The 15,664-nt window shown below is 39.8% G+C and overlaps 1 protein-coding gene across 1 annotated transcript; it reads left to right on the top strand.

Moving 5' to 3' along the window:
- The first annotated feature begins 778 nt into the window (after positions 1–778).
- Positions 779–14,551, top strand: slc31a1 (solute carrier family 31 member 1). Its single transcript, XM_088319811.1, has 5 exons — positions 779–955; positions 8,008–8,183; positions 8,253–8,325; positions 9,489–9,657; positions 12,644–14,551. Exons 2-5 carry the CDS (start codon positions 8,010–8,012, stop codon positions 12,843–12,845), a joined length of 618 nt encoding a protein of 205 aa, XP_088175937.1. The 5' UTR covers positions 779–955; positions 8,008–8,009; the 3' UTR covers positions 12,846–14,551.
- The last annotated feature ends 1,113 nt before the right edge of the window (positions 14,552–15,664 follow it).

Raw genomic sequence — 15,664 nt, 5'->3', positions numbered from 1 at the left:
GTTTTATTTATTTTAAGCCTAACCTGCTCTTTAATAAGTCAAGTCATGTCTATTTATGATGCCCTTAATCACAAGACGTCTGAACAGTCTATAGACTACTATTACACCAAAATAAAATTTTGAAAAGAAAACATCGTAAAGTGACAACCATTTATATGTTTAAACAATAAAATTATATTCCAGTAAAAAGAAATGTGTGCATAAATAAAATACGGGAACATTTTTAAAACGCTATACATTTCGGGAGGTGCTCAGGTTGAATTGGGGGGGCTTGAGCACCACCCCAAAACGGACTGGTTACGCCCATGCTCAAAACAGATCAACATAGAACCCAGTTGTGAAATAAGAAAATTGTGTATTTTAATGGTCTTTATAGGGGTTTTTAAGGGTTATTGTTCTATCTTCGTTATTAATTATCCATTATCCGTTATCGGTCAGTTCATAATACGCTACAAAGCCAAGGAGCCGGGACTCTTACTCTCAGCCAAAAGGCCAAGCTAAGGTCCTAGCCCTTAAGCCTTGCTGCGATGATTGCGAATGCACCGTTCCCGGAGGTACTGCAATACCGGGACCGATGCGTGGAGTGGACAGTGCAAGCTCTTATTAGTAAAGCTGGCTATATTATTGTCAAAGTGTGGTAATTTCTTCCACGCCGCCGATAGTCTTTAACCCGCTGGCGACGTGGCTGCACTTAAGCCGCGCCCATAAATTACCAACCTGATCTGATTGGTCCACTCGTGAGGCCCCACCTCTCGTGTACGTAATGACGCCACGTCCGGAAGTAAGACCTCCGTCCTCTGAAGGCGACTCCAACGAAGACGGTCAGAAACAATACGACCGCTATTCGTCCATTTTTCCAAAAGTTTGCTTTTTTCCCCTCAAGTCCCCCACCACACAATCCAGTTCTTGTCCTCATCGTAGAAACCTCGGTGAAGAAATCCACAAAGTCTTTCAGGTCAGTGGTGTTTGTTTTTGTGTCATTGACATCTGCAGGTTTACTTTGTGATTCCGGATTTTGTGCATGGTAGTTTGCCTACTTTTGAGTCAGATGATGCTTTTCGATTTGGTCAATCTGCTTTATTTAATCACGCTTAATTTCGCTCATTAGTTCGTCATTTACTTTAGACCAGGGATTGCCAACCCTAAATGTTCAAAGAGCTATAATGGATAAGGAAAACAAAAGTGTAAAACTTTGAAGAAATCTGTTTTTCTTTTAAAACGAAAAGGGGTGTCTTTATAAAGGCTTGTCATCAATATGTATTTTAAATATTTTTTAAAGTTCCCAAAACATTCAAAGTGGTGTCCGTAACTTCAAAATATTCTACTTGCTTACGCCATCTTCTGGCTGAATCACCATTACAGCCTTTATCAAGCTGTTTCTGTGGCGCGTTGCACGTACGTGTCTAACTTGGATGCGCTCTGATAAATTCTTTTTTTCTCATCTTTTTCGGGGTTTAGGTTGCCATTTGCACTGTATTTGAAAGAGGCAGTTTCTTACTTTCACCATTTTAATCTTAGAATAGAATATAACAACGAGCACGGCCTTGAAATCCCTCTCGCCACCTATCCCTCCACCCTGCTTCTTTTTCTACAGCATAATGTTCTCTGTGGCCAGAACACAATGATAAAAGTAAGATATGCACGGTGTAAAAAAAATATATATAAAGGCTCTTTGAACTCCGTATGGTATTGTTAACACAGACTTAATGGCAAAACGTTTAGATTTGAAACTGTTTGAGGACACCTCAAACTACGCAGCCCGCCTATAATAATTTTAGCTTTGTATACATGTAGTCCCCTCCATTTTTTTCCATTTTCAACATTTTGGAAAAAGCTCACATTTGACTAGAGTCAAGTAACATTTATTTGTATAGCCCTTTATCACAAATGGTCTCAAAGGACTGCACAGGCCACAATAGAACATCCCCTGATCTAAACCCGACATGCGGACAAAGGAAAACTCTAAAACTTCATTGTGAGGAAAAAAATTGAAAAGGGGCCACACAAGTGGTAATCCACTTCCCAGGATTACCAGGCTTCAATCAACGTTGCATTCGGTTACCAGTTACACAAGTTGAACTCAGATGTACTATAGTACTTCAATGTCCTGAAAGGGAATAGTGCAAACATATACAAATGAAACACAAGAGCACTGAAAGTTATGTAATATATTTAGTTATTTTTGATGGATTTTTCCTTGACCGATACTCACACGACATTCAAAAACAGACTCTTATTTATGAAAAAAAAACAAAACAAAAAAAAAACCTCTCCGATCCCCCCAACTGAAAGTAAAGAAATGTATATACATGCCAAGTGAATTATAAAAACAATAATACACATAAAATAAGCCAATACAAAATCTAAGAGGAATATTTTATGAAACACTGATAATTTAAAAATAAAACAAATTGTACCTAAAATTTTGTCAACCTCAGCTAATTGCTTCCCTTATAAATATTGGAATTCTCATTATTAAGTGATACTAAAGCTTACAAACACAACACGGCACCTATTTACTCACAGCAAGACAGACTATGTAGAAAAATGCGACAATATTAGCGGTCTACGATGACGTTGTTGCCTGATAAAGAGTGACCCGGACGATTATGGCAAGACAAGATCCATCCATCCATTATCTGCACCGCTTATCCTCAGTAGGGTCGCGGCGGTGCTGGAGCCCATCCCAGCTATCTTCGGGTAGTGGGCAGGGGAGACCCTGAACTGGTTGCCAGCCAATCACACAGAGACAGACAACTTACTCGCTCGCCCATTCACACCTAGGGACAATTTGATCGGCCAATTAACCTGACATGCATGCTTTTGGATTGTTGGGGGAAACCGGAGTCCAGGGAGGAAACCCACGCAAGCACGGGGAGAACATGCAAACTCCACACAGAAGGGTTCGATCCCATGACCCCAGAACTGTAACGCACACGCGCTAACCGCTGCGCCGCCGTGCTGCCGAAGACAAGATCGGTCTAACAAAAACTAATGTCTTTCTGTAAAAAATCTGTTATACAGCGTGTACAACTATATAAAATGAGAGGGAAATGTATAGGTTGACAGATATGGATACAGTTCGTTACGGATTTCAAAATAGAGGCTGGAAAGGGAGGAGCAGGTTCCTTTGAAGGTTTTTATTACAAAATATATTTCAGGCACAAATGAACTAACAGACCACTGCTGTCGCCAGTCGATTGTACGAAAGCTGACATGTTTCACCAGAATTTAAATAGAAAATGGGTAGTCATTAAAATGATTGAAAATAAATTCCAAGTCAAATACTATTCTGGGGGAATGTTCTTCTTTAGTTGCTCAACTCTTGATGAGAAAATCAATTGTGTTTTGTTAGAACTGACAGAAGCTGGACTTTAGCTAGTCAAGTCTAGTCATGTTTATTTGTATAGACCTTAATCACAAGGAGTCTCAAAGGGCTGCACAGACCACAGATTATTGCAAACCACAGACTATTATTACACCATCCTCTGATCTAAAACCTACATGAGGGCAAGGAAAAACTCAAAAACCTCAACACGAGGACAATAATGAAACCTTGAGAAGGGACTGCACCTGAGGTAATCCCCCTTCCAGCAATGGATGTTGTAATAACAATTAACACACAGATATCATCAACAGGAAATATAGGTCATTCATAAGCCATAGAATAGAATTGTGTTTTAAGCCTAGATTTACAGTTCCGCTGAGGTTGCAGATCGAATCTCAACATCGGGGCCTGAATGGAGAACGCTCTACAACCTACGGTTCTTTTCTTAGCTCTTGGGATCACTCGTAGATCAGCATTTTCAGAGCGAAGGCTCCGGACCGGAACATAGGGGGAAATTAAATCTGAATGATATGAGGGAGCAAGTCCGTGCATGATTTTGTATACTACCAACAAGCTTTAAAATCACATCTTAAGATAACAGGGAGCCAATGCAGGTTAGCTAAAATCAGGGTAATGTGATCAAACTTTCTTGTCTTAGTTAAAAGCCTGGCTGCAGCATTTTGTACCAGCTGTTCTAGTAATATTCTTAATGTGTGTCTGGAAGGACAGATCGGGGTCAAATGTTACACCAAAATTTTTGACCATAATATCTTACAAGACCAATTGAAAAAATGGATCGGTCCCTCCGGAACCATCCTCGTATGGTTCAGATCCTACCTCTCAGATAGGACGCACTGTGTTAAATATGTGTTACCCGTAGTTTTCCGCAGGGTTCAGTACTTGGCCCCCTTCTTTTCAGCATTTACTGCTTCCATTAGGTAATATTATTCGCAAGTATAATATCAGCTAGCGTGATCCTCTCAGGAATTTGGTTGTTTAGACATCTTTTCGTGGAGTGAAATTGATGTTTCCTGTTTTGTTAATTCATTCAATGAAGTAAGACGATATCTTAAAAAAACACTACTTACGTTACATGATTACGACTAAATAAATGAAGAAAGTGCATAATCATAACTATATATGGACAGTGACGTATTTCAATAATACAACAATACTTATACGACAATCAAAAAAGATCAATCGAGTGGTATATTTGAGGAAACATCTAAAATTACATTAAATCGTACCTAAAACGCAAAGTTTATTTTCCGCTGGCCAATATGATAACCTACTCGAGCCTTTGTTCTATTGTATCAAGTCTTCAAAAGATGCAGAGTCGACGTCTTTAAAGAACCCATTGACTTGTTTACGTCACGTCCTGTCAGCTGATAAACCGACAGTAAGAATTCCCCGAGGTCAAAGTTTGGTGCACAAACAGTAAGCACTTCTAGAGCTCAAAGGTAGGACACGCAGCGGATAGATCATTGACTCCAGTCCCTTGTCTACAAGGACTATAAACTATTATTTTAGGAAATATTTTGATTTGATGCGCAGTACATTCCCGATTTTTCAAATGGCACTTGTTTGACTTGTGCCGAGCTCGTGTGGCGCTCTTGTTCCAATCAACGACAATTTGTCCGAGCACTGCCTTATCTGGAAAGGTTTATCTGATTTGATTGGCCGCTGCCCTTTTTTGTTTAGCCCGCGGCTACTGGCCAATCAGATTACAGCTGAGAGCCTGCTCAGTGTCTCTCAGCTTCATCTTCATTGTCATGGCAACGGGGAGGGATAAGGGGCTCAGATTAGCGACAAAAGAACAAACTGCCACGTCAAGAGTTGCTTTAGCTATCAATTTCATTTTTATGACTGGACTTGATTTATATAGGTTTTAGACAAGACTGACTTATTTTTCCTTACATTTTATTTTAATGTGTGATGTTTGATGATTTTATAACATTTATGAAATATTAAGAATGTCCGAGCCAGTGTCCCAAATCAATATGAATATATCCCGTTTTTTTGCGGTTAATGGGGACCAGAACCACCCACACAAAGTGAAAATCCGTGAGGTAGCGTTGCACCTTCATAAAAGCCCAAAGGGTTAAATTTACCCAGAGATTACGTCATTCCCGACTGAGAGTATATGACCGTAACAAAATACCAATTATGGATCTACAAATAATAACACATATTTGCAGTTGAATGAAGTGTTTATCTGTCATTATCCAAAAGTAACACACAAATTGGTGGGGTTTTCCTTTCAGTGAAGATAAGCAATCTATAAAGGCTAGCTGCACGTTAGCATCGGGTGTCCTCGATTTGAGCCAGATGTCCATGATGATTAAAATAAAACCGTCCCATTGTAGCAGTTTTCCACAAGTTGTAGCTCCAGGTCATCCGTTTCTTGGCAAATGGACCTGGCAATGGCAATAAACAGGATCCGCAATGAATGTTTAGGAGGGTTGTTAGCCTGCCTGTAGAAGCAGGCCTGACACGCAGCACCACTCTTGCCTTCTCCCCGACGGCGCCCAGTCACTTTTGGACCCGATCCACGGTACACTGCTGGTGATCACCATGTTGTTGCGCTCTTCTGATTTTTCTCAAAATTAGAATTAAATAATTAAATTTATTTTCACTGTAACGAGTCGCTAAAAGCTATCTAGCACTATACTGCAGTTTGTCTGCTTGCTCCCGCTAACCGTTCGACTGACAGCCTACCACTGCCAATCACAGTCGGGCAAACCGTCACGACCCATCCAACACAGAACACCCTCCCTAATCTGTGCCTGCTGTCTGCTGTATTTCAGAACACAATGCATGATGAAATGATATCAATGGCAATAAAGAAAATTTGATTGAAAATCCTCGAAGTAGCCAGGGGTTTTTAGAGACTGTATTCAATCTAAAATTTGTCTCCCTCCCACAGTTACTTAAGAGTGTTTAGGCTAATTTTTACCATAATTCTGGTCCTAAATAACGTTTTCAAAACAAGGAATGACCAAAATTATTTTCTAAAAATGTCACAAAATACTGCAAACAATATTTATTTACCCTCGGTGTAGACAGCGCTGGGCAGAAAGAAGGGAATGCGTGTGCTATGTGAGCATAGCTCCACTCATCCCTACCGCACACTTAATTAACAGTGAAAAAACATTGTTTAATGAGCTTCCATACAAAAGATTGCTTAGCGACATACAGCCAAAACAGGGTATGTTGGTGTGACACCCTGACTAGTAACTGTAGTTGAGACTGTCCCCTATATTTACTGGAGCAAACCATTTACCTTTCCATGTTGGTTTGTCTGGGCTCGTACCAAAATCGTGTTCTGCATTCTGATTGGGTAAACAGTCGCCTTGCCCCTTCTCTGCTCGTGTTTGCTTGCATGTCAATTATGATGGAGTCTGAGTTTACACATACGTAAAACAGGTTGATGAACAATATACTTATCATACTTGGCGGATTTTCGCATATCTGGTGTTAATTGGCAGGTGTCAACTCGTACTTGCAGAGCAATATCGCCATACTGTATATTGTTAAGGGGTGTAATTGACCCTGGGTTTTTTTTGTCTTCTTAGCTTTGTCAAGGCAAATGCCTGAGCCTCTATCAAAACAAGCCCACCAGTTGAGAATCACTGCTGTTGTGCAGCGGTTCTCAACTTGAGACCACCATTCCACCCTAATAATAAGCTGCTACCCAAATCAAGAAAAAAAAATCTTCTCTAATTCATCCAATGAAAGGATTGTGCCATTTAAAGCAGAGACAATTGAACATATTCACCTTTTCTTCCAAAATACAAAATGACCAATGAAACCAAAACGACTTCAAGTACTGTATATATTCACATACTGTATAATCCTACCTGGTATATAATCAACCCCCTAAAACTGCTTTAAAGTAACCACATACTAAAAGTGGTTAGTACCCTCATAAATTAAAAAAAATGTGTACTTAAAGATAAATACCTAATTGTGTTGATAATAAAGATTAATATAAGAGGAAAAAAGCTAGAAATAATTAAAATAATTTCCTGTACATTCAAGCAGTGCTTCAATGGCAGACACTCGTACAATACTTCAGTATTTCGCAATTATTTCCTTTTTTGACTGAATTATTGTTGACACTGCTTTTCCAATTCCTTCTCTTATCACTAACTTTCTTGGGGATCTGTTTTTACGGGCAGAAAAGGGAAAGAACAAACAAAATAAAAATAAAACTAAATGTGGTCCCTCTCAAACACAATTGAAACGGTGCCATATGCGGTGTTGTAGAATAGAAACTTGCATTTGTAGAATAGATTTGCATACATTTGTTCAGGAGATATATCTGAGATTCTCTGAGTTTCTTGTTGAAATTGTTGTATCAATAAAAAAGAGCTCCCTCTGACGTCATTGATTCCTGCATTCTCTGTGAACGCGTATGAGATGATTTCTCGATTTATCTTCTTCAACAGCCGGAACAGATAGAAGAGATCAGGCGGGGCATTATCGCTATCTACTATGTAATTGGCCCTCCTTTTTTTTCTTCTTCTCTGCTTTATTTTGTAAGGGGAAAAGGTACGCGGCTGTCTTTTGGGTCTCAACCCACCAGTTGAAAAACACGGGTTTAGTGGACTTAAATCAAAGTGTAATCTTGAAGAGCTGGGGTCATTTTTGGACCTATGTGTGTATTTGTGTACCAGTCATGAACCAGAGCTTAATGCACATGAATCACGACAATCACCACGAACACGCCCACCACCCTGGTCACGCCATGATGACCACGCCCATGCCCACTGTTGGGAGCGGACACCACCACCACGGGGGTGATGATGGGGGCCACGGAGGACATGGGGGACATGAGGGACACGGAGGCATGGTAAGCAAAGGTGTGGGTCACATGCAAACCTGTAGTTTTCTCATTACTCACTAACAATCCGTTACCCAGGCGATGACCTTCTACTTGGGCTACCACAACGTGGAGCTGCTCTTCAGCGGACTTGTCATCAACTCTGCTGGAGGTGACGTCCCGCCATCTGGATTCTTGATCCTTCTCATTTATAGGGATTACAAAAAAACGTTAATTTTTTCAATTTTAGGCACAGAACGTGTAGTGTTCCTCCCTGCGATCATGCAGATATGTTCCATACTATTTCACACGCCATAGATCTCAAGAAATGAGTTCTCAAAGTAGACTGTTTGACCTCATATCTTCTAGAGCTGTGAGGTCACCGGAATACAAGGACACAACAATGGTGGTTCCTGTTGAAAAACAGACTGCAATTGTAGTAATCAGTGAATGCATAGCGTCATTTTTGCTTGGAGTAATAGGAACTTTGCTTACCGTGTCACTGGGGGACTTATGACTGTTGCGTGCTTTGATCATCAAAAGCTGTGTGAGGTAAGTTAAGGTGTCAACATGTACAGCGTGGGTCCCTTTTCTGCCTTTGCCTTCTTTAAATTGTGTTGTTTTGACTTTTCCTTTTGTATTTTTCACCATGTGTCTTGCAATTAATATAATATTGTCCAGATACCTCCTTTGTTAGCGTGCGGTCTACCGAAGGCTTTAAGATCAGCCCTGTTAGCAGTCGGTTAGCTGGCTAGCGTGCCGTGCTTATTGTATTTTTCCTGGCTGGGTTTGTGTTTGTTGCCGTAATCGTTTTTTGTTGGCTCCTGGCTATCCTGGCTGCTTACTGCATGTTTTTGTTCGGCCACCCTCCCGTTTCTCCACTGATCGGTCCCAGGTAGCCATTTTGAGCAGCAGGCTCGCCTGCTGTGTCCCGGCGGATTTAGCCCCTGTTAGCTCTCTGTGTGATATTTTTGCCAGTTCGTCCCAATTTGGCTGCTCGCCGTTTGTTGTACCATTACTGCAGCCACCAGTGACACAACCTCTAGACATTCTCCACAAAAACTACCAAAACTTTGCTTGAAACATTCAAAACGTTTTCGACTAATTAACATTTAAAGTAATATTGTGACTGGCCTGCTAGGGTGCTGTTGTTCTTCACGTGATGTCAGAGCTCAGGAAGTCAAAGATGAGACGGGATGCATTATCTTGGAAAACAATTGGAATGTACCAATGATATTTAAAAAAAAACATGTACTATTTTCTAACAATTTTTATGTTTTAGAAATTGGGTATCCCTTAAAACCGGTCTTCTTCTCCTCTTACCCGACCCAACAGAAATGGTGGGCGCATGTGTAGGCGTGTTCTTGCTGGCTGTCCTATATGAGGGTCTGAAGATGGGCCGTGAGGTTCTATTGCGGCGGAGTCAGGTCAACGTGCGATACAACTGCATGCCGCTACCTGGCGCGGACGGCACCGTTCTCATGGAGACGCACAAGACTGTGGGGTATGCCACACCAAGCATAAGCGAACGCCAAACTTCATACATTACCTTTCCTTGCTCGTCTTTGATTAGAAGCTATAAGAATGCAAGAAATGATAAATAATTGAAGCGTTTGAATGGAAACTGACGCTGCGTTTCCTCATAACATCGCCATCAGATTAAAAAGTACTGGGCCTATAATTGAACCTACACTCCCATTATAACTATTTTTTTCCCTAACTTGACTAAATTATTAATTAAAATCAAATCGCATTGAACTTGTGTATTAGTTATAAACTGCGCTTTTGTTAGGAAATGCGCAATAGCAACTTTAATTTATGTCAGGTATAAAACGATGTCTGCATGATTTAAGAAACTTTTAAGTTACAATCAAACTCTTTTATTAAAGAAAAGCAAGCACATAGAGACGAGGAAAAGCTGCATTCTTGTAAATTGAAATGAAATACTTCCGCAGACTGAAGTGTGCGCCTCTTTTTCATACGGTCTCGGGGATTCTGATTGGAGGACACAATAAGGTTTCTGATTGGTTCAGACAGGAAATGGAGTGTATAATGTTGGTCGCTAGATGGCGTACGAGTAGAATAAATGAGCATTAGAAAATTGGATTTTGGGAGTCAAGCTCTCCCAGAACGTGCCCTGCGGCCTTCAAGTTGCAGATAGTTAGCAAGGAAATTCCGTGCAACTGTTTGATAACAGATAGGAGTCTAACAGTGAGTGTCTGAATTGTAGCTTTTTGGCTTGGGAGCCTTACTGTCCTGACCTTGAAGGTGCTTGCTCCTGAGAACAACTTGAAAGCTTAACTGGTTTCGAGTACAATACAGAAATATACAAAGATATATAAACCTATACAGATATATAAACGTATGAACTATATATTGGGTGTATAATATAGTGTGAAGGCACACTTCGACCGTAATTTCCCTTACAATTTGTATTCCTAGCACATTCAATTCAATCTCTTTTTATATTTCACGAGCAGTATAGATGACCAATCCTGCTATATGTAGAAATAAAAGTATAGATGGATTAATACTTACAAAAGTATGCCATATACAGTGGAACCTCTACTTCGTATTTCGAGATACATTTTGAATGTAAATACACTAATCCGTTCCAAGCCCCGCAAAAGTACAGTATATGTTTTAATGAATTATAAAAGAGCATCAGAACATGAAACAAATACATGTTAAAATTTGATTACTGCGCAATAAACATAAGACAAGAGGCACAAAATGTAAAAAAAACAAAGAACAATGAAAATAATAAAAATCTTAATTAACATTTCTGCCTGACGTTTCTTGAAAAACTGATCCAATGACGTCGGAAATGCGCGAGATAGAGGATATAATGAATGATAACCCGACTTCTACACTTTTTCCGTGTGATCCCTCTCCACAAATTCTGAGACTTTTTGGAATTTTGCTAAAATGGTTATAATCTAGGCTTGATTGGTTGCGTCTTCCTCCCCGCCATTTACCGCGACTCTTCCTCCTCCTCGTTCCTGAACTCTTAACTGTGACGATGACACAAAGAGCATACGGAATACACGCAGCCAGTTTGTTTGCGTTCGAGAATATCTTGGAGCGGCTAATATCAGGGCGAACAGTACTGTATTTATGACTTTGTTTGCTGAAAATGCCTTTGTGACTCGAGGCAATATTTCATGTTCAGGTACCTCGTAACCTGAAACTTTGGTATGTAGAAATATTCTTAAGTAGAGGTGCAACTGTAAATAAATGAACACATAAATCACGTAATACTCAAATACATGACTAAGGCAATTAATGCTTTTTTTTTTCCGTTGGTCATTTATTTATTTTGTCATTTACTTTGTTGTGTATGTTGTTACAACAATATGTTATTCACATTAGGGAGCGGGCAAACTGGCTGAGAAACTTCTGGTTCATTAGTGATGAGAGACATGTGAAAAGCTAAGCCAGTTTGACACACTGTCTCATTTGAATAACATTTTGTTGCTACAAAATACATAACAAAATAGATAAAGGTCCAAATGCATAAATATTTGTGTTATTTAAATAGGTCTAATCCCGTTGCATACAATGTTTACTACATGGTTATCGATAACAATAAAGACAATGCAGTTATGTCATGTATTCAGAAATAATGTGATTTATTCATGTGTTCATTTTTTTCTATGGCATACATTTTGAGGTATTTCTTCATATATACATTTATTTCTTCATATGGCAGGATTTGTCTTCACAGGGCAACACTTATAACTATAGGTAAGATCTTAGGCTGGAGCCCGGCGCGATACTCAGGTCATTTCGGGCCTAAAATGTCAATCATTACGTTCGGAGCCGGGTTTCTCTCTTGCTAACTAATTCACCCGTCATTGTTCTTTGTTTTTTTTCTTTGTGAGAATCTGTGCAATGGATTTTGTCCCCCTCTTGCACAACTCGCGTCCACATGGTTGTCCGCTCGCTCGGCCAAAGTCACCCCTCCTCACAAACAAAATATTAAAATTCGGGTTGCCTTCGGGCTCGGTCCTTCAAATCAAGTTAATTGGTCAAGCTTGGGCTATAACTAGGGGTAAGCTCTTAGGCTCAAGCCCGGCCTGAAACTCGGGTCATTTCAGGCCTAAAATGTCTATCATTACATTCGGGCCAAGCTTCTCTCTTTCAAACTAATTCACCCGTCATTGTTCTTTGTTTTTTTTTATCTTTGTTGAGAATCTGCGCAATAGTTTTTGTCCCGCTCTTGCTCAGCCTGTGTCCACATGGTTGTCCGCTCGCTCGGACAAAGTCACCCCTCCTCCTCCCAAGTCCTCACAAATAAAATATGAAAATTCGTGTTTTCCTCGGGCTTGGTCCTTCAAATCAAGTTAATTGTTCAGGTTCGGACTGATTTGGACTTAAATACTAGCAGCCGTGGGTCGGGTTGGGCTGGATTTTTTTAGGCCCGATCTTACATATGACTGTACATGTGCTTACATGCTAATACAACTGCTGTCTTTTTGTGTTGTCAGGCAAAGGATGCTAAGCTCTTCCCACTTCCTGCAAACGATTCTGCATATCATCCAAGTGGTTGTCAGCTACCTCCTGATGTTGGTCTTCATGACGTATAACGCATACTTGTGCATAGCGGTAGCTGCTGGCGCTGGTGCTGGCTACTTCCTGTTTAGCTGGCGCAAGGCAGTCGTGGTGGACATCACGGAACACTGTCATTAGCGCTACCCGTCGGTAGCGTTCTTTGTCGTCGGTTTGTTCAGCTAGTGCAGGTATGTCAAACACACGGGCCGCAGGCCAGACCCGGCCGTTGGATGATTTAATCCGGCCCGACATAAATTTCTGAGTATGCCAAAAAAAAGTCTTTATATCATTTCTATCAAAGGTTCTTATTTTTTTTTTAAATAAATACAAACAGAATGCTCCCCCTGGCCACTAGAGGACAGTAAAGGATACACCCTCAGCTTTTGTAGGCCCAGCCTAGTAGTTTGATCTGATGTAGTCTAATTTTAATGCCCACGCTCTGCTAAAACTTTTTAAGTTGAATTTCTTTTTTATTCATTTCAAACCAGTACGACAAATAAGGCAACGATTACATTATTTTCATAGCTCCCACTAGGGCTGGACGATTAACTGAAATCTAGTCAATATATGCAATATGATTGTGACTTATAGTTTCATTTTTGTTGATGAGTGTTTGGCCAATCAGATTTGTCACAATTTAGGTTTTATCAGTCCTGGCCAATCAGAGGCAAGTATTAACGGCACGAGGCAATGATTGCAAGCAGCACGTGGACAGTGTGTGGGCAGACAGCAACACTAATAAAGCTTCTAGAAAAGGACGCTTTTTTTCTCAAGGTGAAAGCATGTGACTATGATTAAGTACTCACAAAATCAAAACTAATACAGAGAATTCAGTTTTCTTTGAAAATCGCATCAAAATTTCATTCCTTTCCGAGAAATCGCTATTTGTTTTTTTCCGAAATCATGTGGCCCTAGCTCCTACTTGAGTTTACATAGCGTGGTGAGTTGATTCAGGTGAAAAACTGCATTCACTCAACTGTTGGAATAAACCACGACGCATTCAATGTCAAACATGAAAATCATATTTTTCTTATTGTATGTGAATAGGTTTGTTATGCCTATGAAAAAAATCAGTTGTCATTCATGTACATAATATGAAGGAAAGGCTCCTAAAATAGGTTAAATGATAAGCCATGAGACTGAAAAACTACATGAAGCTAAATATTGTAAGTTTACATTTTCTTACTCATCCGGCCCGCCTTAAAACTGAAAGTCTGGATCTGGCCCCAGAGCCAAATTGAGTTTGACATCCCTGAGCTAGTTGATATGTGAACAAACTCTGCTGTAAGACGGTTACCATGCAAACCTCGGGAAGAATGACAATGAGGTTGAACCAACATGATCTTAATCGTAGTTTGTAGCTTAATTTGCACGCCCTAGTTAGCGGCTAATTCACGAACTTTATCAGAAGTGTACACTCTTGTGTCATCATTTTAGTAGTTGATTGTCGGAGTTTAATTGTACTTTTTAGTTTGATCTCTAATGCCATAACGTCAGATGCTAATGCTAACTTGCTACTGTTGGTGTCAACGTTAGCATTGCAAATGACGGCTACAAATTTGATGTATTTGTTTCGCATTTTCCTCACTATCAGACTGACTTTTAATTTTCGGTGTATGTAATGGAGAGATGTGAAACCAAATCGTTTACTTTTGAAAAGGAGGTCACGAAAAAGTTAACGGGCCTTAAAGACACATGCTGCCTTAACACGGCTAACAAAGCGTCTCGTTTACATTGACATATTGTCTTGTTGCTGTAGCGCGAAGGGACCAATCCGATGGGTGTCGTGAAAAGGTCCGAATGCGGGAATCTCTCAAACAAATAAAGTTTGAAAGTGTCAACGACCTGTCTGATTGTTATTCATTGAGGTCACTCAAATCTATGAAATGATTCGAAATGTGTTAAAATCTCGAAATGCTCTGAGATTATCTCTTTCCTGTGTGCAATATTTAGTGGCTCATAGGTGGTGAAATTTTGTATTTCTTTCACACAGTGGAATCCACACGCAGGTCGCCACCATGTTTGTCCGGAATCCTGCAGACACACTGTAATCTGGCGCTGGCCCTCGCTGGCAACAGAAAACACATTGCCATCTAGTGGTCGAACATTACACACTGGGGCTATTAAAGGACATCGTGTAGCATTTCATGCCTCCTAAGAATGTATTAAAAAAGCTTTATATGAATAATAAGTACAAATACAAAAATGCATCGTTTTTAAATACCTGTACTCGTAGGTTGAAAAATTTGTATTTATATTGCATAACATGAGGCTCAGCTGCAGGTGGTTGACACGATTGTCCACCATCTTTGTGCTACGCCATCTTGCTGCTACGGGTAAGCCTATATAGCAAAAACCATTTGAAAGGCTGGGCAGGAAAAATGGTGTGGAGTTGACAATAATCGTCAACCATTTGAAATATTGTTGTGTATTACAATGGCTTTTTCTTGAAGGGACTGTGTATATTTCGTGCTTCCTAGTGGTTAAAAACTTCATTATTAAAGAAAAATTATTTTGATTTTAATAATAAGAAAAAATACATAAACTATCATATAAACACGCTTTTTTTTTTTCAATATTATTAGATCAAATCAAGTACTGTTTATTCGTATAGCCCTTAATCAAAAAAGTCTCAAAAGTCTGTGCAGACTATTACAGACAAAAGACCATTATTACTCCCTCCCCTGATCTAAAACCTACAAGAGGGCAAGGAAAAACTCAAAACCTTAGCATGAGGAAAATAAATGAACCTTGAGAAGGGATCGCACATGAGGCAGGCCTCCAAATTTCCACAATTTAGTCAAATTTCATCTACTTTTTCCTAGTAAAATGATACAGAAATTGTTTCGGATATCAAGATAAGTTTTAAAGAAATGGCATATACTGCTATAAATAGTGTTTTTAATTTTGCAAAATCGGGGGGGAAATGTACTTTTTCCTGAGAGGTTGCTGTGTTT

The sequence above is a fragment of the Urocampus carinirostris genome, chromosome 16 (assembly GCF_059441175.1).
Source record: "Urocampus carinirostris isolate Australia breed hairy pipefish chromosome 16, RoL_Ucar_1.0, whole genome shotgun sequence".
Lineage (NCBI taxonomy): Eukaryota > Metazoa > Chordata > Actinopteri > Syngnathiformes > Syngnathidae > Urocampus > Urocampus carinirostris.
Note: the sequence above shows the minus strand (reverse complement) of the source record. Positions and strands in the feature narration are given on the sequence as shown.